Source organism: Ovis aries, chromosome 3 (assembly GCF_016772045.2).
Source record: "Ovis aries strain OAR_USU_Benz2616 breed Rambouillet chromosome 3, ARS-UI_Ramb_v3.0, whole genome shotgun sequence".
Classification (NCBI taxonomy): Eukaryota; Metazoa; Chordata; class Mammalia; order Artiodactyla; family Bovidae; genus Ovis; species Ovis aries.
This window is the reverse complement of record NC_056056.1, coordinates 147,497,853-147,525,840: the sequence shown is the minus strand read 5'-3', so window position 1 is coordinate 147,525,840 and position 27,988 is coordinate 147,497,853. Positions and strand designations below refer to the sequence as shown.

Sequence of the window (27,988 nt, the reverse complement as noted above, 5' to 3'; positions counted from 1 at the left end):
TCCCTCTTCCTGGAATGCTCTTCTCCCAGTTTTTGCAATCTTAAAATTAAAAAGCCTTGTTTTTTGTCTTTAAGGCTTCCCAAGAAGCACTTCATGATTGTGGAAAACAAATAAGATTTAAGTAGGGGATATTGCCATTGTGGTGGCTTTGCAGGTCCCTGACTGAAAATACAGGCTTCAAGGTAAAACGGTCATGAAGAACTCAATGATTATGTCCCATAAGTGGTTAACTTCCTTCAAGAATCTATTCGATCATCCTTATATCCAGATGTCAAATTCCATATTGGGTATTTAAGTGCTAGCATAAGACATATGCAATTGTTTGGAGATACAGATATACGATAAGGTTATATTGGCTTTTTGTTTCAAATCTCATTTTTCTTTTCTACCAATTTAATTACAATTATATTTATCTGAAATAAGTCTGTGGATATTATTCAACAGATATAGCATATTTTCTACTGTAGTTTTATTTAATATTAACGTCAAGGCCTATTAAACTGTAACATCAGACCAAAAAATTACAATTTGAAAATTTTAAAGGACATCTGTAGGTTTTAGAAAATAAAAGTCAACAAACAATAAGTCTCATTCACAGTAGAACACTATATTCATTGTCAAGTTGCTAAAAATTACCGGAAACAAACACATTATCACTCACGAATATGCTAAATGCTGAAAAAAATAGGGGCTAATAGGGTTTCCATACATTTCTAAGGTCATATGAAAGTTTTATGATTGAATCTAACAGTCTCAGTGCTAATGCCAATGACAAGCGCTCAATCACTCAAGGTTGGCTAATGGTGAAAAAAAATGAAATGAATCCCATGGAAAATCCCATGGGCGGAGGAGCCTGGTAGGCTGCAGTCCATGGGGTCACTAAGAGTCAGACACAACTGAGCAACTTCACTTTCACTTTTCACTTTCATGCACTGGAGAAGGAAATGGCAACCCACTCCAGTGTTCTTGCCTGGAGAATCCCAGGGACGGGGGAGCCTGGTGGGCTGCCATCTATGGGGTCGCACAGAGTTGGACATGACTGAAGCGACTTAGCAGCAGCAGCAGGCATAACACAGTTCATGAAAACTAGTGTCACAAACATAGGGAGGTCTACAGATGAAGGAATGCTATGTCAATGTGGATGTCTGGAAACTTCATTGAGAGAGAGAAACACGAAAATGTTACTCTACAGAAAAAGATCCACGTTATTTTTATACTCTTCGTTTAATAATGTTCAAGAAGGAAAAAAAGGAATGAAAGAAAGCTGGCAGTTAAGCAGCTAAAAAAAAAGAAACTGAAGTGGTTCTTAATGGAAGATGTACTTGAAGCACTTACTCTCCACTGTCCTGGTGAGGCAGATCTGTGGGGGTGAGGAATGTACCTTCTCAGATAGAACTGAACATGAAACAATGGACTGGTTCAAAATTGGGAAAGGAGTACGTCAAGGCAATATATTGCCACCCTGCTTATTTAATTTATATGCAGAGTATATCCTGTGAAATGCTGGGCTGGATGAAGCACAAGCTGGAATCTAGATTGCTAGAAAAAATATGGAAAATCTCAGATATGCTGATGACACCACCTTATGGCCAAGAGCCTCTTGATGAAGGTGAAAGAGGAGAGTGAAAAAGCTGTCTTAAAACTCAACATTCAAAAGACAAAGATCATGGAATCCCATCCCATCACTTCATGGCAAATAGATGGGGAAACAATGGAAACAGTGAGAGACTTTTATTTTGGGGGGCTCCCAAATCACTGCAGATGGTGACCGTGGCCATGAAATTAAAAGACACTTGCTCCTTGGAATAAAAGCTATGAACAACCTAGACAGCATATTAAAAAACAGAGACATTAGTTTGCTGACAAAGTGAAAGTGAAGTCGCACAGTCATGTCCAACTCTTTGCGACCCCATGGACGGTAGCCTACCAGGCTCCATGGTCCATGGGATTTTCCAGGCAAGAATACTGGAGTGGGCTGCCATTTCCTTCTCCAGGGGATCTTCCCAACCCAGGGATTGAACCTGGGTCTCCTGCATTGCAGACAGACGTTTTACAGTCTGAGTCACTAGGGAAGCCCCTAATTTGCTGACAAAGGTCCATCTAATCAAAGCTATGGTTTTTCCAGTAGTCATGTGTAGATGTGAGAGCTGGACTATAAAGAAGGCTGAGTGCCAAATAATTGATGCTTTTGAGCCATTGTGTTGGAGAAGACTCTTGTGAGTCCCTTGGATTGCAAGGAGATCAAACCAGTCAATCCTAAAGGAAATCGATCCTGAATATTCATTGGAAGGACTGATGCTGAAGCTGAAGCTCCAATACTTTGGCTACCTGATAAGAGCCGACTCATTAGAAAAAGACCCCGATGCTAGGAAAGATTGAAGGCAAGAGGAGAAGGGGAGGACAGAGGATGAGATGGTTAGATGGCATCACTGACTCAATGGATATGAGTTTGAGCATGCTCTGGGAGATGACAAAGGACAAGGAAGCCTGGTGTGCTGCACTCCATGAAGTTGCAAAGAGTTGCTCATGGCTGGGCAACTAAACAACAACAATAGATGGTTCTAGGTAAGATTCTCAGTTGAAAAATATTGATAGGAAAATGAGCCGTAAATTAGAAGCACAGCCCTTCTTTTAAATTTCTCCTTTAATTACCGTAACTGACTTCTATGATCTATTTATCTGGTTGCTGATAGTTAATCAATTTCCTATTTTTGATTCCTGTTGATTTTTCTCTTAGATTTATCTAGAATCTGTTTACCTGTTTATCTTGAGCATCACCACCATAGTCCAGGCAACTATTAATTTCTCTCATGGGCAATTTTAACAATTAGTCTCCTCATATCAATATGTGCCCTTTGTGCCCCAGAGAGAAAGTTAAGAATAGAAAATTTGGTCAAGTCACTACCCTGATTAAAACTCTTCTTCTTCAAAAGATGGGAAAGACTTCTACTCATCATCATAATCTCATATTTTATAATAGGTTTTATTAATGATAACAATGGCTATATTTATTGGGTGCTTATTATGTGCTGAGAACTGCTTTAGGTGCTTTCTATATATTAACTCATCCTTATATAATCCTATGAGTATGTGCTCCAAAATATTTTTTAAATGCATGCATGCATGCATGCATGAAGGAATGAGTGACAATGTGAATGAAAGCCCTAGGGTGAGAGTATCTGCAATTCTACAGCTGTATACTTTAAGAAATATCTGTTTACTGCGAGGGTTTTTTGATAGTGATTTGAATATTCTGAGATCACGTGCTGTGTGCTATGCTCAGTTGCTTCAGTCATGTCTAACTCTTTGTGACCGGATGGACTGTAGCCTGCCAGGTTCCTCTGTCCATGGGATTCCCCAGGCAAGAATACTGGAGGGTTGCCATGCCCTCCTCCAGGGGATCTTCCCGATCCTGGGATCAAAACCAGGTCTCCTGCATTAGCAGCCAGGTTCTTTATCTCTGAGCCACTGGGGAAGCCCCTACTGAGATCATACTTATAAATAATAAAAAGTCAAAGATTTCAGGGAAGTTATGCAGGAAAGGTTTAAATTCTCAAACTTAGATAGCTCTTATAAGAAAATACGATTATTAGTAATTTGAGAGCATGGAACTAAAAGTCATATTTGGTGTATGCATGTGTATTTTTATATGCTGCTGCTAAGCTGCTTCAGTCGTGTCCGACTCTGTGCAACCCCATAGACGGCAGCCCACCAGGCTCCCCCGTCCCTGGGATTCTCCAGGCAAGAACACTGGAGTGGGTTGCCACCTCCTTCTCCAATGCATGAAAGTGAAAAGTGAAAGGGAAGTCGCTCAGTCATGTCGGCTCGTAGGGACCCCATGGACTGCAGCCCACCAGGCTCCTTCGTCCATGGGATTTTCCAGACAAGAGTACTGGAGTGGGGTGCCATTGCCTTCTCCGTATTCTTATATAGATAAGTGATTAAGATGATACCCGCAACTGGAGTTATTTCTCCTAAGCCTTAGCTGGCACTTTGTGACTGTACACAATTTTAATTGCAGAAAGTAGATCTGAAGCCTCTTGATGAAACTGAAAGAGGAGAGTGAAAAAGTTGGCTTAAAGCTCAACATTCAGAAAGCGAAGATCATGACATCTGGTCCCATCACTTCATGGGAAATAGATGGGGAAACAGTGTCAGACTTTATTTTTTTGGGCTCCAAAATCACTGCAGATGGTGACTGCAGCCATGAAATTAAAAGACGCTTACTCATTGGAAGAAAAGTTATGACCAATCTAGATAGTATATTCAAAAGCAAAGACATTACTTTGCCGACTAAGGTCGTCTAGTCAAGGCTATGGTTTTTCCTGTGGTCATGTATGGATGTGAGAGTTGGACTGTGAAGAAGGCTGAGCGCCAAAGAATTGATGCTTTTGAACTGTGGTGTTGGAGAAGACTCTTGAGAGTCCCTTGGACTGCAAGGAGATCCAACCAGTCCATTCTGAAGGAGATCAACCCTGGGATTTCTTTGGAAGGAATGATGCTGAAGCTGAAGCTCCAGGACTTTGGCCACCTCATGCGAAGAGTTGACTCACTGGAAAAGACTCTGATGCTGGGAGGGATTGGGGGCAGGAGGAGAAGGGGACGACTGAGGATGAGATGGTTGGATGGCATCACGGACTTGATGGACGTGAGTCTGAATGAACTCCGGGAGATGGTGATGGACAGGGAGGCCTGGCGTGCTGCGATTCATGGGGTCACAAAGAGTCGGACACAACTGAGTGACTGAACTGAACTGAACTGAACTGAGATCTGAAAGATGTTGTTCAATACATTTGGTTCAGTAAATCTAACCACGACTTGGAAAGAATATCATCAATTAAAAATTCTAAAAAGCATAAGTTCTTATTAGAAATTATTTAAGGTAGTCAATGTCTTGGGTCCAAAGTCATTAGTGCATCCCAATCTACAATGTTTGTGGTTCTAATCTACCTAGTGATGCCACACAAACACTTTTTGAATTAAAATAAAGAACAACCATTATTCTTGAACCATTCACTTCCATAAATCTTCTCTAGCCTAATAGAGTCAAGTCAGAGGGAATCACATACCCATCACAATAGATTTCTTCAAGTGAAAGTGCTGAGTCGAGCAGTCTAGGCAAAAGTGGTCTATACTAGGCAAAAGTATATCAATTTCCAAAATGAAGAAAGAGTTACATTCCCACCAATAACACAGTGTTCTTAAGATTAAACCATCTCTCCTTTTAAATCTGTTTTCTCTGCTCAGTTTTCCTGTACAGATCATTCCAAGAAGTAAGTATACCACCTATATTTATTTACTGCATGAGAATTACTGATCCTAAAGTCATGCAACATGACTGTTTCATTTTTATCTTCTTTTTAATTTTTTTCCAGTCTTATTGAGAGGCAATTGGCATAAAGATTTGCATAGTTTAAGGTTTACATTATTTGACTTTTATACATCATGAAATGATACCACAGTGTTTAATGAACATCCATCATCTCTTATATATATAAAATTAAAGAAACAAATCATTTTTGTGATGAGAACCCAGCATTTCCTCTCTTAATAACTTTCATGTATGTTGTATACTGTATTTTTCATATTTATTGTAAAGAAATGGGATATGTGTATAGATACTTTTAACAACAAAATCATTAAGGGGACTGCAGATATATTTTATAAAATCATTCAGACTATACATACATACATACATACTATAAATACTATCAACTGCTCACAAAACCTATGTTTCTCTAAAGGAAACTACATGAGAAATAATTGCTTTGCATATTCAGTGACTCCTAGAAGACATAGAAAATTTGGTTCTTTGGTTTTTAAAAACGTTATCAGTTTGTGATATGAACAATATTAAGTTGTACACTTCTCTCACTTCACTACAATTTTATCTTAAATTGGTAGGTGAAAAAAAATATTTTAGTGTCACCTACCTATATTGATACGTAGATGATAATAATTTAGATGGATTAGTAGGATTGATAGATTGATGATGACAAATTGCCATGCAATGAACTATAGATAGTACAGCAGCAATAAATATCTTCATTGAAATTTTAAAAGTTGATATCAGGAAAGCTATTTAATTATGTAAATCATTAAAAACTTAGTTATTTCTTTTCTGTATCAGAACTTCATAAAAGTTTTTCATTCATATTCTCTGGCTGAATCTCTGCCATTAGTTGACCTGACAGTGTATCAATCTTCTTCTCAGTCTAAATAGCTGCATCTAAATCAGACATCAAATCTAAAAGGTATTTTGTTTCTCAAACAATAGTTTTTTTAAATAATTTGTTAGAGGTTACTGAGCTAAAAACACTGTAATTAAAAAAATATCTTTCAAGAAAAACAAAAGTAGAGCATGCAGAACTCTAGTAATGGTCTACCATCTTTCTAGCAGTTGAGGTCAGATATCCAAAGAAAGTAAAAGTCTCTATATACAGAAATAGTCTATGTTAAGGTTAACTTCTTTTAAGGCACCTTTACATCTTCCTTAGAACATAAAGACTGTCAAAAAATAGTAAAGTGATAAACATATACAACATTCATTTCCAAAGGCAAGTGGATATCACAATTTGCAACCAGAAAGACATAATTACATATGTCTTCCTCACTGTTGTAATAAGAAGGCACCATAAATTCTGTTAAATGAGAAGCTCCAAGAGATCCCAAGTGGAATTTAGTGTACCAATGTAATGTTTTAATTTCATATAGGAGTATCCAACTTAATAAATGATTTACCCTTTGATTTGAGACTTACATCTGTTTAGTTGAGGCTGAAGGAATATCATTATTTATTTTTAAAGCTATTCGATCCATACATTTTAAAGGGGTTGCTAACCTTTCCAGCCACTAAAATGAAGTAAAAAACTTTGAAACTCTTTGTTGTTTGTTGTTGTTTAGTCACTAAGTCATGTCTGACTCCTTTGTGACCCCATGGCCTACAGCCCGCTAGGCTCCCCTACCCATGGGATATCCCAGACAAGAATACTGGATATGGTTGCTATTTCCTTCTTCAGGGGATCTTCCTGACCCAGGGATTGAACCCACGTCTCCTGCATTGTGTTGGCATATTCTTATTGAGGCACCTGAGAAGCCCTAAGAGGGAATCACAACCATGAAGGAATGTGGAACTCTACTGATAATTTTATTAATTGACCTGTTCACTCATTCAATTTTTAATTAATTCAATTGTGCATTCTTCAGTCCATCTGTCACCGGATGTATCCATTCATCCATTTCTCTATCTATTAATCTATCACATAGGGTGTATACTGCTTAACTTAACAAGTTATTAAACCTGAAGCTGATGATTAAAACACTCTTCCAGCACATTTTCCCACTTTCTATTGCTCTTCAAGAACCCTACTAGTGAGAGGAAAAATTCTTTTGTGCTTAAATGAATGAAGGGATACTTGTGGAACATGGTAAAGATAAACTGATAGAATATCCAAATGATAATAAACTGTATCAGACATGTACATCATGGAAACTGATAGAATATCCAGATAATAAGTGTATCAGATATGTACATCATGGAAAAGCTTAATTACTGATGAAAGTTCATTTCACTTAGAATGTAGATGTCACTGAGTCATATATGACATAAAATAGCTTCTCAGTATTCCTGCTTAGATTCTGTATCAATATATGCTTCCAATTTCCAGAGAAATATCACCAAAATTGTGTCTAATAACTCACTTTTCCTGAAGCATGTGTTTTCACCATTAAGTCTGGATGCCTAGGATGCTCCTACTCATCTCTCATATTTTAGGAAAGTTATAAGTAAACAAAGAAGTTACCAAATTAGGTTAAGGAAGGGGACCATTATAAAATCTCACCTGTATCTTGTGCAAGTAGTGTTCTGATCTAAAGGAGATATTGGCTTAAAAGTGATGGGTGGAGAAACCTGGGCTGACAGCAGAAATCCCAAAGCAAGAATAATGAGGGCTACAGTGGTACCTAAAAAAAAAAAAAAAAAAAATGTTCTACATCAGAGAAGAGCTGACAACATTCTTTCAAAGCAGGCTGGGTTTAGCAAGACATCTCTCTGAAAAAATAATACCTTGATATATCTTCATTGGATTAAAAAAAAATCCTCATACATAAGTATTGTCATAAAAACTCACTAGCATGTTCACTGTGAGAAATGACAAGAATGAAATTCAAATCAAATACATTTGTTAGCCAAGCACTGGTAATAACTTTCTAAACAAACACCATTTTGGATTGCTGACAGTCTCAAAAAGAATTAATATAACTAACATTATTGAGTGCCTAACATGTCAGGAAGTACAAAAGGCAACGGATTTATATCAAGTGCTCCTTTCATTACCAAGAAAATTGTTCTAATGTTATTCGACCATCTGGAATCCAAATGGTAGTTGTAGTTCAGTCACTCTGTCTTGTCCGACTCTTTGCGACCCCATGGACTGCAACAACCCATGCCTCCCTGCCTATTACCAATTCCCTGAGCTTGCTCAAACTCATGTCATCGTCTCAGTGATGCCATTCAACCATCTATTCCTCTGCCGTCCCCTTCTCCTCTTGCCTTCAATCTTTCTCAGCATCAGAGTCTTTTCCAGTGAGTCAGTTCTTTGAATCAGGTGGACAAAGTATTGGAGCTTCAGCATCAGTACTTCCAATGAATATTCAGTGCTGATTTCCTTTAGGATTGATTGGTTGGATCTCCTTGGATCTCTCTCAAGAGTCTTCTCCAACACCACAGTTAAAAGCATCAGTTCTTTGGTGCTTAGCTTACTTTATGGTCCAACTCTCACATCCATACATAACAACTGGAAAAATCATATCTTTGACTAGACGGATTTTTGTTGGCAAAGTAACGTCGGCAAAGTACGATCCAAATAATAAACTAAAAAGTAACAAACTAAATATTTCAAAAACAGGTGAAAGAGAATTTCTCATAAAAAGGAGTAACATTTTGTAAATACTTAAAAATCCCAGAAATGATATAACACATACATTCAATTCTTTTTCCTGTTGGCATTTGGAAGTGGAATATTTGTCTTTGATTTTAGGGTACAGAATGTGATTTTATACAAAATCACTTTAAAAGATATAACAGTATATATATATATATATATATAAAATCATGTAAAACCACACATACACACATATATCACTTAAAAAGCTCATTTTTGAGTCCTTTATAGAAATGCTGACAGGAAACAAGAAAGTTTTCAAATTTCTGACTATTGTTCCAGCCATTGTGAGAATAAAAAAAAAGGTCACGGGAAGAAAGAAGAAAATATGGATGCATTTGTTTGTTTAATTTACTAGAGTGAGGCAATATGTTTAAAATATGGAACTCAGGGTGGTCATTTATGTAGCAGTAAAGTTTCTATTAGATAAATGAGGAAATTACTTAGGAATGATGAAATGTATTTTTCAAATGGATAAAAGAACAACTTTGGGAAGCACTGTTAAAGTGGAACTGGATTACATAATTGTTGAAGTGTTCGTGTTTAATATAGAGGTGATATGTCAAGTTAGATGCTGTGGTTAAGTTCTCACCCTGCTGTTTCTTGACTCCATGATCTTGGACAATGCACATAACCTTTCCAACATTCAATTTTGTCTGCTGTAAAATGAGGCTTAGTTGCAATATTCATCTTGCAGAATTGCAGTGAATTTTAAATATCATAATACATGTGAAAGATTTTTATAAAGCTAAAAGTGTTAATTATTGTACTATAATTATTAAATACAGCAGCAGCAGCGTACTTTCAAAATCTAGAAGAAAGCTGAAAAGGAGGGAGATGGCTTGAAGAAAAGATCAGAAGCCTATTTTACCACACCAGGCTGAAGAGTCATGAATATATAATCTCAGTTCATTTTCCCCTTGTTGGCTTAAAATTCAAAATAGAACTAGAGCTAGTTTGAGGTATTATGTTCTCAAAAAACTACCAATTCCTGAATTGGGAAACAAAAAACAATTCTATCTCTCAGAAAGAGAAAATATTTACTGGGCATGTAAATAAAAGTCATCCCTCTCTCCTCAAATAAAGCAAAATAAACCAAGAGTTTTACTGTTAACCTGTCTGTCAAAGAAGCTGGGTCCTAAGTTTTCCAAAATTACCTCCACAGAATATTGTCATGGGACAGGTAAGATTTGCTTCAATCACGAAAAGTTGATATTTTAGGATGCAAAGGAAACATGGCACTCTTTTTTCATAGCACTACTTAAAATAATTGGTCCCTGTGATAAACTGTAAACTCTAAGATAGTATACCTAACACATATTAACATATATTCAATTCTAGTGCCTGGCATAGAGCAGATCTCACAGTACTACAGATTTTTGCAATGCTGGCTATTTTCTAAGAAAATAACAAGTTAAGACTATTCAATTGAGGTCGTGGATTAGTATGGGAGAAATATTCCAGATGAGAGTTCTGCAGTATAGATATTATATCTCTTGGATCCATCTCAAAAAAGTCCAACCAACTTGCAAAATTTGGGGAAAAGGCCATTTGGATACACAAAATTCCTAGTTGAAGGTTTACATTTCCTAAACACAAATCTATTTTGACCTAGTATGGATGGAAATATTTAAAAAGTCGGTATCATACTTTTATTATTGTCTTATTTCTCAATCCTGGCATCCTATTCAAAGCGGAACTGTTTTGAATGTACCTCAACCTCTGAATCAGTCTCTATAAAATGGGGATCAGATAATATGATTTCATAGGTGATTGTGGTAGCCGGCAACAGAGTAAAAACTCTTATCTTATGAGATGATAAATTCCTTAAGGGAAGGGAATGGTGTCTTAAATGACTTAATTTATAGAGTAAATTTTAAAATGGTTACCCATCCTATCATATGCACAAGTCTTTTTAAGGCTTTAAACTACCTGAACTACCTATTTCCTCTCCCTTAACAAATCACAGCTGCTTTATCAGTGACTCAATGGCATTTAAAGTTGTTATAGTTTTCAATAGTTCTATGATTGTTAATGGATTCAATCATTCATTGAGTTCAATGAAGAAAGGCCTTGTATGAAAGGATCTCCTCTAGTGTAATGGGAGGTTTGGGCACATTCTTTATATTATAAGAAAGGAGTCCCTCCTTAGCCATCTATACTGTTGCATTTTGGAATTCTGATATCATTTTCCTAATAAAAATGTTCTCCATAGGAGGTAGTATGCTGGATAAATAGAATCCTCAAAAATACCCGATGAAGTAAGTTACCTTAACTATCTGATACAAGGGCCTGCATTATTAGTAAATATTTTTTTAAAAAATTTCCTTACCCACGACTCAAACAGAACACACTTTTTGTGCTTAAGTATCACCTACACATGTTCCAGACTTCATTTTCAGAGATTCCAATTTAGTAGATTGGGGGTTCGGCCCCCCAAAATTCACAGTTTAAAGTATCCTTGGTAATTCTGATGAAGATAACCTGTGAGTGATATTTTAGGGAATATTCCACTACCAAAATATCTGGCAGAAAATAACAGTGTTTCTGTCTTTCTGATTTATAAGTAATAAAATTACATAGATATAAGCCTTCCTCTATTAAAAGGATCAAGAGGCTGCCAATGAGATGGTAGTACAAGAAAGACCAGTTCTCTTAGCAAGCTTTGAAAATATTAAGTCAGAATACCACAAAATGTCCTACATTTAAAATTATTCATAGACTATATATTTTCTATTTCTTTGTATAAAGAGTTTCTTTGTCCTGGTCTAGCTAAATACAGTTTGTTTATAGTAATTTTTAAAGAACAAGTACCTATTCAAAAAGTTATTTTGTTTTTTTTTTTTTTTTTACTAAATTTCACCCAATATAAAAAAAATCAATAAAACACAAAATATGGAATAAAAGTGAACGAAAAATTTAAAAATTCCAGGCTAATTTAAGAAATTTTAAATAGAAGAGTGTTCTAATACTAGCATTGGTAGAATATTAAATATATTATGATTTATTTTATTAGATGAAAAATGGTGAAAAAGTCAAAATAATTTCTTTAAAAATGTTATTATTTCTTTATTTACTTATAAATTTTGATTGGAGTATAGTTGCTTTGCAGCTTCCCTGGTGGCTCAGACGAAAAGAACCTGCCTGCTGATGCAGCAGACATGGGTTATATCTCTGGGTTGGCAAGATCCCCTGGAGAAGAAAATGGCAAACGATTCCAGTATTTTTGACTGGGAAATCCCATGCACAGAGGGACCCAGTGGGCTATAATCCATAGGGTCACAAAGAGTTGGACACGACCTAGTGACTAAACAACAACAACAATAGTTGCTTTACAATACTGTAACATTAGTTTCTGCTGTATAACAAAGTGAATCAGCCATATGAATACGTATGTCCCCTCTGTTTTGGATTTCCTTCCCGTTTAGGTAGCCACAGAGCACTGAGTAGAGTTCCCTGTGCTACATTAAAAAAAGAAAAAAAAAAAACCTAAATAAACAAATTCTTAAAAATATTTTAGGTGCTCAGTCTTTAAAAAGTACTACAAATAAACTGCATTTAGCTAGACCCAAAGAAACTCTTTATACAAAGAAATCCAAAATATATAACCTATGAATAATTTAAAGGAAGCACATTCTGCGGTGTCCTGACTTTTAATATTTTCAAAGCTTGCTAAGAGAACTGATCTTTCTTGTAATACTACAAATTTAAAGACAATCTCTTCATTCGGCAGGAAAGAAAACTGCCTCCTGGTTGCTCATAAAGGCAGTGCCTGGAAACTCTTAATCTTTTTCCCCAGATCTTTTTTTTTTTTTCCAAGTTCCCTGATGGCTCAGTTGGTAAAGAATCTGCCTGTAATGCAGGAGACCACGGTTTGATTCCTCGGTTGGGAAGATCCCCTGGAGAAGGGAAAAGCTACCCACTCCAATATTCTGTCCTGGAGAATTCCATGGACTGTATAGTCCCTGGAATCACAGAGTTGGACATGACTGAGCAACTTTCATTTCACTTCACTTTTCTTAATAGCCAGTGATAGATTCTGGAAATCCCTGGGGAAGAGGACTTACATGGAGGGGTGAAACATGACATCCAGAAGAGGAGTTCAGGAATGCTCCTGGATTATGGTTAAAACAACAAATAATCACTCTTTGGCAGTAACAATACTGTGATAGCAAAATTCCTTGAACATTTTATTGTCTGGGTCAGGTACTATTTGAAATGCTATGCATGTGTTAATGTGTTCAGTCTATACTATAAACCTATGAAGGACTATAATTAATCCCTGTTCATAGATGAGAAAATAGAACCTGTTCAATGTCACAAAATTCAAACCCAGTCTGGCTTTGTATCTATAATGACTCAAAGTCCTGTAATACAACAAATAAAGGGACAGAGGGAGCTAGAAAAACTATTTTCCCCATCTCAAAATCAGCATTTTTCTCAAAATCTCAAAAGCCAGATCCCAAATTTTAGACCCAAAGTTCTATTTAAAAAATAGATCTCTTGAGGCAGCAGTATACTAAGGTCCTGTCAAACAGAAAGTGTGCCCACTAAAACATTTTTAAAGCAGCTATTACCACTTCTTAGAGTTTATCTGAACCTCAGGAGTAAGCAGAACCAATTTTCAACCCACTGCAGAAATCTGTCTTTAGCACATCACTGCCTGATGGCCGTCTATCCTTTTGTTGAGAGCTTACTATCCTAATGAGGCAGCTCATTTGTTGTTGCATAGGTCTGATTATTATATTTTTCTAATATTAAGTAAAAAAAAGCTATGTCCTCATCTATTTGGTGTCTCTGTAGTCTTTTTCTCCAGGCCTGGACAATTCTGGTTCCTTGAATAGGTTGTAAATGTATGGCTTTTAACCTTCTCTTATCCCTCACTTTTCCTCACTTACCCTCCTGTTTCCCTGTATACATTGGCTGTTGCAATTACCTTTGCCTTTTAATCAATCTTCCCCCTGCCTTCCCCTCAGTTCTGATACTGTAGTTCAACTTACATTATTCAGCTCAAAGCTTTCACTCAAGGCAAAAACAGAAGGTGGATGCATTCTACTCTTCTTTCTGGAGTTAAGGGTGAGAGGGAGTATGTATTCTTGATAACTGAGTATGAAACCCTAAATGCATTTTCTCATCAAAATTTGGGACAAGTGACTTGAAGCAGTTCTACTGGATGAATGCTTTAGTTATATTTAGTTAAAATAAAATTTAATTAATGCTGGCCTAGAAAATTTATATTTTAATAGAAAAATATATTCTTACTCTAAATAAACTTACATAGAAATAATTAGAAGACCTTAGTTGGCAAAGTAATGTCTCTTCTTTTCAATATGCTATCTAGGTTGGTCATAACTTTCCTTCCAAGGAATAAGCGTCTGTTAATTTCATGGCTGCAGTCACCATCTGCAGTGATTTTGGAGCCCCCAAAAATAAAGTCTGACACCGTTTCCCCATCTATTTCCCATGAAGTGATGGGACCGGATGCCATGATCTTCATTTTCTGAATGTTGAGCTTTAAGCCAACCTTTTAACACTCTGCTCTTTCACTTTCATCAGGAGGCTTTTTAGTTCCTCTTCACTTTGTGTCATAAGGGTGGTGTCATCTACATATCTGAGGTTATTGATATTTCTCCCGGCAATCTTGATTCCAGCTTGTATTTCTTCCAGTGCAGCGTTTCTCATGATGTACTCTGCATAGAAGTTAAATAAGCAGGGTGACACTATACAGCCTTGACGTACTCCTTTTCCTATTTGGAACCAGTCTGTTGTCCATGTCCAGTTCTAACTGTTGCTTCTTGACCTGCATACAGATTTCTCAAGAGGCATGTCAGGTGGTGTGGTATTCCCATCTCTTTCAGAATTTTCCACAGTTTATTGTGATCCACACAGTCAAAGGCTTTGGCATAGTCAATAAAGCAGAAATAGATGTTTTTCTGGAACTCTCTTGCTTTCTCCATGATCCAGCAGATGTTGGCAATTTGACCTTTGGTTTCTCTGCCTTTTTTAAAACCAGCTTGAACATCTGGAAGTTTACGGTTCACGTATTGCTGAAGCCTGGCTTGGAGAATTTTGAGCATTACTTTAGTAGCATGTGAGATGAGTGCAATTGTGCGGTAGTTTGAGCATTCTTTGGCATTGCCTTTCTTTGGGACTGGAATGAAAACTGACCTTTTCCAGTCCTGTGGCCACTGCTGAGTTTTCCAAATTTGGTGGCATATTGAGTGCAGCCTTTTCACAGCATCATACTTAAAAATAAAATGTATGTTAGAACTTTGCTTTTCATTTTGTACCTTTGAGTAAAACTTAAAATAACAGCAAAATGCTACCCACAGTAGGCTATAATTGTTACTACAATTCTAATTTCTAGTTACATATCATAATAAGTTTTTATTAAAACATTTTTTTCAGAAAAACTCTATTCAGTTCAGTTCAGTCGCTCAGTTGTGTCCGACTCTTTGTGACTCCAGGGACTGCAGCATGCCAGGCTTTGTTGTCTTTCACCAACTCCTGCACCCTACTCAAACTTACGTCCATTGAGTCAGTGATGTCATCCAACCATCTTATCCTCTGTCATTCCCTTCTCCCACCCTCAATCTTTCCCACTATCAGGCTCTTTTCAAATGAGTTATTTCTTTGCATCAGATGGCCAAAGTATTGGAATTTCAGCTTCAGCATCCGTACTTCCAATGAATATTCAGGACTGATTTCCTTTAGGATGGACTGGATCTCCTTGGTATCCAAGGGACTCTCAAGAGTCTTCTCTAACATCACAGTTCAAAAGCATCAATTCTTTGGTGCTCAGCTTTCTTTATAGTCTAACTGTCACATCCACACGTGACTACTACCACACATCTAGCTTTGACTAGATGGACCTTCGTTGGCAAAGTAATGTCTCTGCTTTTTAACATGCTGTTATGTTGGTTGTAACTTTTCTTCCAAGGAGCAAGCATCTTTTAATATCATGGCTGCTGTCACCATCTGCAGTGATTTTGGAGCCCCCCAAAATAAAGTCTGTCACTGTTTCCATTGTTTCTCCATCTATTTGCCATGAAGTGATGGGACCAGAGGCCATGATCTTAGTTTTCTGAATGTTAAGTTTTAAGCCAACTTTTTCACTCTCCTCTTTCACTCTCAACCAAGAGGCTCTTTAGTTATTCTTTGCTTTCTGCAGTAAGTGTTATGTTGTCTGCATATCTGGGGTTATTGATATTTCTCCTGGCAATCTTGATTCCAGCTTGTGCTTTATCCAGCCTTGCATTTTGCATGATGTACTCTGCATACAAGTTAAATAAGCAGGATGACCATATACAGCCTCGACATACTCCTTTCCCGATTTGGAACCAGTCTGTTGTTCCATGTCCAGTTCAAACTATTGCTTCCTGACCTCTATTAAAACTATTATATGAATAGAAAAACTCTATTATATGGCTACAAAAATTATATTAGAAGTGGTAATGGTATTATATTTTAAAAGATTAATTTGTCATCATTAGAGAAGTTTATAACTGAATTCTTCAACACCTACCTGCTAAACTACCAAATGTAAGTTTCCTGCGGCCCACTTTCTCAACAAGCCAGACACCCACAAGTGTGAAAATGAAATTTGTGAAGGCTGTAATGGAAGCCAGCCATATTGCAAGTCTATCATCTTCGACACCAGACATCTGCAGAATGGTTGCACTGTAGTACCTGTGAGGCAAGAATAAAACAGTTGTCGCTGTTAGTCATTCGGAGAAACACAGTTATTCATATAGATAAGTATCAATCTGACTAAATCATACCTGGAAGAACTGAAAAATAATGTCAAGTTAACATGGAAATCATGCAAACCATTTAAAGGATCACAATACAGTGACTATGTCCAGATGAAATTTATAGCTCTGTATCATTAAGAAGAGATACTCAAGCAAGTCAATAGAGAGCTAAAACCTTTAAAAGTTACATGCACTCCACACCTAGGGACAGCAACAGCTGTAGTTTCACTAAAACTATCAAGGAGAAGCTCAAAATACATGGAATCAATCAGAAGTCACTGTACACTGTAAATGTATGTACTTAAAAAAACAAAGAGAACTGCTACATATCTTAATCTTAAAGAAAGTAAAAATCTAGTACAAGAATTTCTTGAAAGACACAAAAAGAAAGAATATATCAAGTTATCTGGCATCCAGTAAGTGGTAAAGAATCTGCCTGCAAGGCAGGAGACAGGAGACATGCAGGCTTGATCCCTGGGTTGGGAAGAGCCCCTAAAGTAGGAAATGGGAACCCACTCCAGTATTCTTGCCTAGGAAATCCCATGGACAGAGGAGCCCAGCAGGCTACATCCATGGGTTTGCAAAGAGTGAGACATGATTGAGCAAGTGGGCTGATTAGTATAGGAAGGCGATGAGAAACTTACATGATATATACAAAAAGAATGCCTTTGTGATTCCTAAAAAGGGATGCTCTTTGGTAAGTCTCTAGCACATCTGCATGATTAGGTCCTATAGACTCATTTTGTTTTAAATAAATACACTGAAGAAAGAGAAAGAAAGTGAAGTTGCTCAGTGGTGTCTGACTCTTTGCAATCCCATGGACTGTAGCTTAACAGGCTGCTCTGTTCATGGAATTTTCCAGGCAAGAGGAGTGGAGTGGGTTACCATTTCCTTCTCCAGGGGATCTTCCTGACCCAGGGATTGAACCCGGGTCTCCTGCACTGCAGGCAGACGCTTTACCATCTGAGTCACCAAGGATGCCCATACACTGGAGACTGGCTCTAAAAATCATAATGCCAACTTGTTGATGCACAACGGGAGATATATCTGGTATGTTTAAGATGATAGGTTTCTCACAGGACATTTCTTTTTTGGTGAAAATATCAGTAGCTATATCAGATTACTTTGAATTGGCCCTGAAAACAAAAGAAGCAAAAATATTCCTGGCAAATAATCTATGTAATGTGACAGAATTCAAATTGTGAAGATACATTCTGAAACACACATTTTACTATCTTTCAAGCCATTCCAAAACAAGTTCAGTTCGGTTCAGTTCAGTCGCTCAGTGGTGTCCGACTCTTTGCCACCCCATGAATTGCAGCATGCCAGGCCTCCCTGTCCATCACCAACTACCGGAGTTCACTCAAACTCGCGTCCATCGAGTCCGTGATGCCATCCAGCCATCTCATCCTCTGTCGTCCCCTTCTCCTCCTGCCCCCAATCCCTCCCAGCATCAGAGTCCTTTCCAATGAGTCAACTCTTCACATGAGGTGGCCAAAGTACTGCAGTTTCAGCTTTAGCATCATTCCTTCCAAAGAAATCCCAGGGCTGATCTCCTTCAGAATGGACTGGTTGGATCTCCTTGCAGTCCAAGGGACTCTCAAGAGTCTTCTCCAACACCACAGTTCAAAAGCATCAATTCTTCAGCGCTCAGCCTTCTTCACAGTCCAACTCTCACATCCATACATGACTACTGGAAAAACCATAGCCTTGACTAGACAGACCTTAGTCGGCAAAGTAATGCCTCTGCTTTTGAATATACTATCTAGGTTGGTCAAAACTTTTCTTCCAAGGAGTAAGCGTCTTTTAATTTCATGGCTGCAGTCACCATCTGCAGTGATTTTGGAGCCCCCAAAAATAAAGTCTGACACTGTTTCCACTGTTTATCCATCTATTTCCCATGGAGTGATGGGACTGGGTGCCATGATCTTCGTTTTCTGAATGTTGAGCTTTAAACCAACTGTTTTGCTCTCCTCTTTCACTTTCATCAAGAGGCTTTTTAGTTCCTCTTCACTTTCTGTCATAAGGGTGGTGTCATCTGCATATCTGAGGTTATTGATATTTCTCCTAGCAATCTTGATTCCAGCTTGTGTTTCTTCCAGTCCAGCGTTTCTCATGATGTACCCTGCATATAAGTTAAATAAACAGGGTGACAGTATACAGCCTTGATGTACTCCTTCTCCTATTTGGAACCGGTCTGTTGTTCCATGTCCAGTTCTAACTGTTGCTTCCCCAAATCCAAATCTAAGAATATATTCAATAAACTGAAATATTTCCATATTTCAGTCTAAAGTTTCTGGATGGTAGTCAATGTTTTCATGTGCTGTGCTGTGCTTAGTCGCTCAGTTGTGTCTGACTCTTTGCAACCCTATGGACTTTAAGCTGGATGAATCACAAGCTGGAATCAAGATAGCTGGGAAAAACAGCAACAACCTGAGACATGCACATAATATCACTCTAATGGCAGAAAGTAAAGAGGAACTAAAGAGCCACTTGATGAAAGTGAAAGAGGTGAGTCAAAAAGCTATTTTGAAACTCAACATTCAAAAAATGAAGACTATGACATCTGGTCCCTAAACAGAAGGGAAAAATTGGAAGCACTAACAGACTTTCTTTTCCTGGGCTCCAAAAATCACTATAGATGGTGAATGAACCAAGAAATCAAAAGACACTTTGCTCCTTGGAAGGAAAGCTATGACAAACCTAGGCAGAGTACTAAAAAGCAGACATCACTTTACCAACAAAGGTTCATATAGTCAAAGGTATGGTTTTTCCAGTAGTCATGTATGGATGTGAAAGTTGGACTATAAAGAAGGTTGAGCACTGAAGAACTGATGCTTTCAAATAGTGGTGATAGTAAAGACTCTTGGGAGTCCCATGGACTGCAAGGAGATCAAACCAATCAATCCTGAATATTATTCAGAAGGACTGTTGCTAAAGCTGAAGCTCCAATCCTTTGGTCACCTGATGCGAAGAGCTGACTCTTGGAAAAGATCCTGATGCTAGGAATGATTGAAGGCTAAAAGGAGAAGCAGGTGGCAGAGGATGAGATGGTTAGACAGTATCACCAACTCAATGGACATGTATTTGAGCAAACTCTGGGAGGTAGTGGAGGACAGAGGAGCCTGGCAAGCTGCAATCCATGGGATCGCCAAGAATGGGACATGGCTTAATGACTGAACATCAAGAAGAAACAACATATTTACAATTGTTTTATGTCCTTTTAAGATCCATCCTTTGGTCATTATGCATTATCATTTCTTATCTCTTAGAATAGTCTGTATTTTAAAGTCTATTTTGTCTGATATGAGTAGTACCATTTCAGCTTTCTTTTGGCTTCCATTTGCATGGAATACTTTTTTACCCTCCCCTAACTTTCAGTCTTTGTATGTCCCTATATCTGAAGTGGTTCTCTTATGGATGGTATATATATGGGTCTTGATTTTGTATTCATTCAGCCAACCTATGTCTTTTGTTTGGTGCATTTAATCCATGTACATTTAAGGTAATCATTAATATGTATGCTCGTGGGATGTGAGGGACATGCCGATCCTCTGATTTGAGTATCTGTGGGGGTCCTTGAACCAATCTCCTGTGGATAACTGAGAGAGGGACAACTGTATTTCATTGTTTTCATTTTTGACATAATAAAATCATGAAATTGTATGCATTAAATTAATGGCAAGAAATAGAAGTAGTATCAAACAAAGTAAGTTAGTGAGTATCAGAATTTTATTTAAAATGCAAAATGTGTCCTAGGTGTGTAAAATTATTTTTTATGTTACTTAAATTTATAGAGGCAGAATATAAGTAAAACCTGGCCTGGGAATCAGAAACTATCATTTTTAAAGACATCTCTGTATGGCTGACGTTTGGTAGAAACCATCACAATACTGTAAAGCAATTATCCTTCAAATAAAAATAAACACATTAAAAAAAAAGACATCTCTGTGGTGTGCTGGCCAGATCAGATAACACTGTTCAGTTAGCATTTACATACTGAAGACATACTATATATATATATGAGTTACTGAATTCCCACAGATGTATTATTACATCCAGTTGCTGCCCTAAAGAAGCTCCCATAAAAGAATGACATGGAAAGAAATAATTTTGATATTGCAAGGTATGTAAATCACAATGTGGCATTAAAGGACAGACCAAATAATTTCCCTTTATAAAGTTCCTTGATTTTCCAGAAAATTTAATGTTTGAGTTAAGTTTTGAAGAATTCACAAGGGGTTTGGCAGCACATACAATGATCTAGAAGGACATTGGTGGTAAAGGAAATGACATGTAGGAAGGAAAAATGTACAAAATACTATGCTGGATTCATACACCAAAAGTATGTTACTGTGGCTGAACATAATAAGGTTCAAAGGAAAGAGAAGTATGACAGAAAGCTTCAGAAGAACCTTTTGTTATAGAGGGGCCTTGAGAGCCACGCTCCTTGTTTGGATTTTATTCTGTAGGGAATGGAGAACTGTGAAGGGAAACAAACAATTAAGTTTGTTTTCTGAAAAGATCACTCTAACTACAGTAAAGTGTACAGACTAGACGCAGACCTGAACAAGCATAAATTGTTTGAAGTATTTTTCAGGTTCTTTCATTAGATATAGTGGTGGCTCAGACGGTTAAGTGTCTGTCTACAATGCGGGAGACCTGGGTAGGATCCCTGGGTCGGGAAGATCCACTGGAGAAGGAAATGGCAATCCAGTCCAGCACTATTGCCTGGAAAATCCCATGAACAGGGGAGCCTGGCAGGCTACAGCCCATGGGGTCGCAAAGAGTCAGACATGACCGAGCAACTTCACTTCACTTCACTTCACCCTGTAGATTTTCTATATTAATGTGAAACACTGAGAGCAAAGGCTGAAATTCCATGATGGTCTTTTATCTTCCTGTCAGCAAGCCTTGCAACTTTAACCCACACTAAATCTTTCTTTGGATTGACTGTCTTGCGTTTTCATCCTCATTTTTCTTTCTCAAACACTAGTAGATGTATTTGATTTTATTGTTGCCATAAAAAATTACTACAATCACACTGGCTTAAATCAACATAAATTTATTGCCTAACAGGTTTATAGGTCAGAAATCTGACACCGATTTTATTGGGTGTCAAGAATAAAGGTGTCAGCTGGGTATTTCTTTCTAGAATCTCCAGGGGAAATAGACTTCTTTGCTGGTTTTTGCTTTTAACATCTTCCATACGCTGTGACTTGAGGACTCCACTTCCTCATGATTCAAAGCCCACAAAGGTGAGTTCATGCAGTGCCTTTCAGTCCCCTTTACTCTGAGACTCCTTTCTGCTTTCCCTGCATATAAAGACCTCTGTAATTACACTAGGTCAACCCAGATAAATAGGGTAATCTTCTTATTTTAAGAGAAACTGATTAACAGATTTAGTTTGATCTACAACCTTAATTTCCCTTTGCTGATTAATGAGAAATATTCACAGGTTGTTTATGACATGTACATGTTTGCAGTGGACTTTCCTGGTGGCTCAGAAGGTAAAGCGTCTGTCTACAATCCGGGAGACCCGGATTTGATCCCTGGGTTGGGAAGATACCCTGGAGAAAGAAATGGCAATCCACTCCAGTACTATTGCCTGGAAAATCCCATGAACAGAGGAGCCTGGTAGGCTACAATCTATGGGGTCGCAAAGAGTCAGACACGACTGAGTGACTTCACTTTCACTTTCACTCTATTACATAAAGAAACTAATCAACAGTAAAATAAGGAAAAGGCCAACAGTTAGAATGAGAAGGTGAGGAATGAAGGTAAGAATATTTACTTAAAGGATAATCAGTTTCAGAAGAATTCATACAATAGCTATATTTCTTTTTACAGGACTCTTTCAAGGCCAGGAGATGACATACCTAGGTCAGAATAATTCACAAACCTAGTTTTCAAAAGTCATCATGTATTGATGAAGTGACACATTTAATTTACATTTTAAAACATGTGAATTCCAATGCTTTTATAAATGATGCTATCAGCCAACCATTTATGTAATAGGCTACCACAAAGTATGGATGTGAGAGTTGGACTATAAAGAAAGCTGAGTGCTGAAGAATTAATGCTTTTGAATTGTGGTGTTGGAGAAGACTCTTGAGAGTCCCTTGGACTGCAAGGAGACCAAACCTGTCATTCAGGACTAAAGGAAATCAGTCCTGAATATTCATTGGAAGGACTGATGCTGAAGCTGAAACACCAATACTTTGGCCACCTGATGCAAAGAAGCGACTCATTGGAAAAGACCCTGATGCTGGGAAAGATTGAAGGCAGGAGGATAAGGGGACAGCAGAGGATGAGATGGTTAGAATGCACCGCCGATGTGATGGATATGAGTTTGAGTAGGCTCTGGGAGTTGTTGGACAGGGAAGCCTGGCATGGTATAGTCCATGGGGTCACAAACAGTCAGACCCGACTGAGCAACAGAGCTGAACTGATAACTTACTCTGAGCCTTTATGCAGTAGTTTAAATTTGCACAAAGCATAACAGCTTTCTTTATAAGAGAATATGAGCTGATAAAGGCTTTATTTCCTTTTTAGATTCAAAGAAAGGATGCCTTCTCTTTTCAAAATCATTTTATAATATCTACCTGACACATTATCATCTTCTTCAAAGATTTCCTGGTTAACCTTTGGTTTTCTCACACACACCATCTCTTCCCCAGAGTGAAAATGAAAGGACTGAAAGCAGTGTGTTCTCACAGAGAACACAAATGAGTTTCACAAATCTCTTAGATGTCAAAGAACAGTAACAGCCAGATTATATGTTTATCGTTGTCTTACAGATTATGTGAGAGGTAGCTTTCAATCTTGAATTTTAAATTTGAAAAAACAAAATAGCTCTAGAAAACATGTAGGCTTTGGTACTGGCAATCCAGCCTAATAATGACTTTTAACTAGCAATAAAAGTATAAACATGAGCATCTCATATGCTGAAAAAAACATGCATATTATGATTTTATTAAACAAAGCCTTTCCTAGGGATTTCTGAAAAAGTTATTTTTTTTCAGCTTCTTAAAGCCACAACCTGTCACTTTCACTATTGCTAGTATAGTTAATTTAACAGCAAGAAGTACGTTCTCAATTTGCCAGATTAACCTATAAATTCTCTCTGCAAAATATATGCCCACACGAGACTGAACATTCAGGACTTCACGCAGGCTCATATTTCCCATTTGTTGAATTGTAAATAAGTGTTAGTTGCTCAGTTGTGTTCAACTCTAGATGACCCCATGGTGTGTTCATGGGATTCTGCAGGCAAGAGTACTGGAGTGGGTTGCCATTTTTTTCTCCAGGGGAATCTTCGTGACCCAGGGATCAAGCCCAGGTCTCCTGCATTGCAGGTGGATTCTTTACCATCTGAGCTACCAGGGAAGCCCATACAATTCAACTGTTGAATCAAATCAGATGTGCTTGTTCCAACCTGTTTATGCCTACCATTGTTCTTATGCAATTTAATCAAATAATACCTAAATCAATAAAATAGAAGATGCATTATATTAAAATTTATAATTTTAAAAAGTCAATAAAGGCAAAGTACTTTAAAAAAAATGTAGGCAACACTACCATTAAAAAATGGGGGATACAATGTAAAATTCTAAAAAGATTCTGTCCTTAGGGCTCTTCTCCAGTGTCTTTCAGTTCTTGTTCTATTTGAGAAACTAAGTCTAGAATTCATAGATGACAATATTGAGTGGTTTATGCAAGAAAAACAATGTGGAAGTACAAGCAGTAGATGTGATGAATTAATGTACAACTAAAAAATGTTGAAGATATATATACATATTTCCTCATAACTGTCTTTTTCAGTTAACTAAACAAGAGCCATATTCAAAAGCAGAGACATTACTTTGCCAACAAAGATCTGTCTAGTTAAGACTATGGTTTTTCCAGTAGTCATGTATGGATGTGAGAGTTGGACTATGAAGAAAGCTGAGCACGAAAGAATTGATGCTTTTGAACTGTGGTGTTGGAGAAGACTCTTGAGAGTCCCATGGACTGCAAGGAGATCCAACCAGTCCATCCTAAAGGAGATCAGTTCTGGGTGTTCACTGGAAGGAATGATGCTAAAGCTGAAACTCCAGTACTTTGGCCACCTCATGCAAAGAGTTGACTCATTGGAAAAGCTTCTGATGCTGGGAGGGATTGAGGGCAGGAGGAGAAGGGGACAACAGAGGATGAGATGGCTGGATGGCATCACTGACTCGATGGACGTGAGTCTGAGTGAACTCTGGGAGTTGGTGATGGACAGGGAGGCCTGGCGTGGTGCAATTCATGGGGTTGCAAAGAGTTGGACACGGCTGAGTGACTGAACTGAACTGAACTGAACTGAACTTAAACAAGAGCCAATCTTCATCATGTTAGTTAAGAGGGCTTCCACCTTTCCTCACCGTATCTCACAGCCTTACTTATTTTGTAACAAGCAGGAATCCGAGACTTCTAGGTCACCTATATACTTGCTCATTTACTTTCATATTAAACTGTAGATTAATAATTTGCCTCAATCTTCCTGTCATCCCAGCCCCCTCACACTCTTTCCCTGTGCCTTGTTAACTAATCTAGTCATAAGAGTTCAGTTCAGTTCAGTTCAGTCGCTCAGTCGTGTCTGACTCTTTGAGACCCCATGAATCGCAGCATGCCAGGCCTCCCTGTCCATCACTAACTCCCAGAGTTCACTCAAACTCCTGTGCATCGAGTCGGTGATGCCATCCAGCCATCTCATCCTCTGTTGTCCCCTTCTTCTCCTGCCCCCAATCCCTCCCAACATCAGGGTCTTTTCCAATGAGTCAACTCTGTGCATGAGGTGGCCAAAGTATTGGCGTTTCAGTCACAAGAGTACCACCTTCTATTACCTTGGATCTAGAATCCAGGCTGTCTTTCCCTCAGACCTGAGGATGGGCAGAGGATGGCAAGGGGAATAAATGAACTAAAGCATCCTTAACTCTCCTTTTTAAATTCTTGGTCTACTTTCTGCTCACTTCTCTTTCAATGGCAGTTTCAGTGTTTTCCTCACAATTTCTTCTCTACTCTTACATCTGTGTCTCGATTCTTGGTAAGAATAGTGTCAACATGTTGTTGCCCTTTGGTCACTAAGTCATGTCCAACTTTAGTGACCCCAAAGACTACAGCACACCCAAATTCTCTGTCCTTCATTATCTCTCAGAGCTTGCTCATATGCATCAAATTCATGTCCTTTCAGATGGTGATGTTATTCAACCATCTCATCCTCTGCTGCCTCCTTCTCTTTTTGACTTCAGTCATTCCCAGCATCAGGGTCTTTTCCAATGAGTTGGCTCTTCGCATCTCCTGGCCAAAGTACAGAAGCCTCAGCTTCAGTATCAGACTTTCCAATGAATATTCAGGATTGATTTCTTTTAGGATTGACTGGTTTGATATCCTTGCTGTCTAAGGGACTGTCATGAGTCTTCTCCAACACCACAATTTAAAAGCCCCAATTCCTTGGCACTTAGCCTGCTCTATGGTCCAGCTCTCACATCTGACATAACTACTGGAAAAACCATAGCTTTGACTTCACAGACCATTGTCAGAAAAGTGATGTCTTGGCTTTTTAATACACTGTCTAGGTTTGTCATAGCTTTCCTTCCAAGGAGCAAGTGTCTTTTAATTTCATGGCTGCAGCCACTATCTGCAGTGATTTTAGAGACCAAGAAAATAAAATCTGCCCTTGCTACCAATTTTTCGCCTTCTATTTGCCATGAAGGAATGGGGCCAATTGCCACAATCTTAGTTTTATGACAGTTAAGTTTTAAGCCAGCTTTTTCATTCTCCTCTTTCATCTTCATCAAGAGGCTCTTCAGCTTCTCTTCAGTTTCTCCCATTAAAGTGGTATAATCTACATATCTGAGATTGTTGCTATTTCTCCCAACTAACTTGATTCCAGCTTGTGATTCATCCATCCTGGCATTTTGTGTGATATATTCTGCATATAAGTTAAATAAACAGAGTGACAATATACACCTTCGATGTACTCCTTGTGTCCCAATCTGTTGTTTCATGTCTGTTGCTCTCTGTCACTTCTTGACTGGCATACATCTTATCTCAGAAGACAGGTAAGGTAGTTTGGAATTCCCATCTCTTTTAAGAATTTTCCAGTGTTGTGATCTACACAGTCAAAGGCTTAGTCTTGACAGTCATTGTCAATGAAGCAGGTGTTTTTCTGGAACTGCATTGCTTTCTCTATGATCCAAGAAACATAGCCAATTTGATCTCTAGTCTTCTGCCACTTTTAAATCCAGCCTGTATATCCAGAGTTCTTGTACTGCTGAAGCCTAGCTTGAAGGATTTTTGAGCATAATCTCACTAGCATGTGAAATGAGGGCAACTGTATGGCAGTATGAACATTCTGTGGCACTGCCCTTCTTTGGGATTGGAAAGAAAACTGATTTCTTCCAGTCCTGTGGCCACTGCTGAGTTTTCCAAATTTGCTGACATATTGAGTGCAGCACTTTAACAGAATCATCTTGTAGAATTTGAAATAGCTCAGCTGGAATTCCATTACCTGCAATAGGTTTGTTTGCAGTAATGTCTCCTAAGGCCTGTGAAGGCCACTTGACTTCACACTCCAGGATGTCTGGCTCTAGGTGAGCGACCACACCATTGTGGTTATCCTGGTCATTAAGATATCGTTTGTATAGTTCTTCTGTGTATTCTTGCCACCTCTTCTTCATTTCTTCTTCTGTTAGGTCCATACTGTTTCTGTCCTTTACTGTGCCCATCCTTGCATGAAATGTTCCTTTGATATTTCCAATTTTCTTGAAGAGATTTCTAGTCTTTCCCATTCTATTGTTTTCTTCTACTTTGCATTGTTCATTTAAGAAGGGCTTCTTTTCTCTCCTTGCCATTCTCTGACACTCTGCATTCAGTTTGTGATCGCTCTCCCTTTCAACCTTGCCTTTTGCTTCTCTTCTTTCCTCAGCTATTTGTAAAGCCTCCTCAGATAACCATTTTGCATTCTTGCATTTCTTTTTCTTGGGGATGGTTTAGATCATGGCCTCCTACACAATGTTACAAACCTCTGTCTCTAGTTCTTCAGGCACTCTGTCTACCAGATCTAATCCCTTGAAGCTATTAGTCACCTCCACTGTATAATCATAAGGGATTTGATTTCAGTCTCACCTAGTGGCCTAGTGATTTTCCCTACTTTTTTCAACTGAAACATGAATTCTGCAATAGGGGCTGATGATCTGAGCCAAATTCAGCTCCAGGTCTAATTTTTGCTGACTGTATAGATCTCCCCCATCTTCAGCATCAACATGG

The 27,988-nt window shown here is 38.1% G+C and overlaps 1 protein-coding gene across 1 annotated transcript in view; it reads right to left on the bottom strand.

The window, feature by feature from the left end:
* Nucleotides 1-27,988, bottom strand: part of SLC2A13 (solute carrier family 2 member 13) — a 515,613-nt gene that overhangs the window by 165,667 nt on the left and 321,958 nt on the right. The window contains exons 5-6 of the mRNA XM_027967447.2: nucleotides 16,468-16,631; nucleotides 7,842-7,962 (exon numbers count right to left, since the gene is read on the bottom strand). Coding sequence (XP_027823248.2) covers nucleotides 7,842-7,962; nucleotides 16,468-16,631 — 285 coding nt within the window. The remainder of the gene's footprint in view (nucleotides 1-7,841; nucleotides 7,963-16,467; nucleotides 16,632-27,988) is intronic.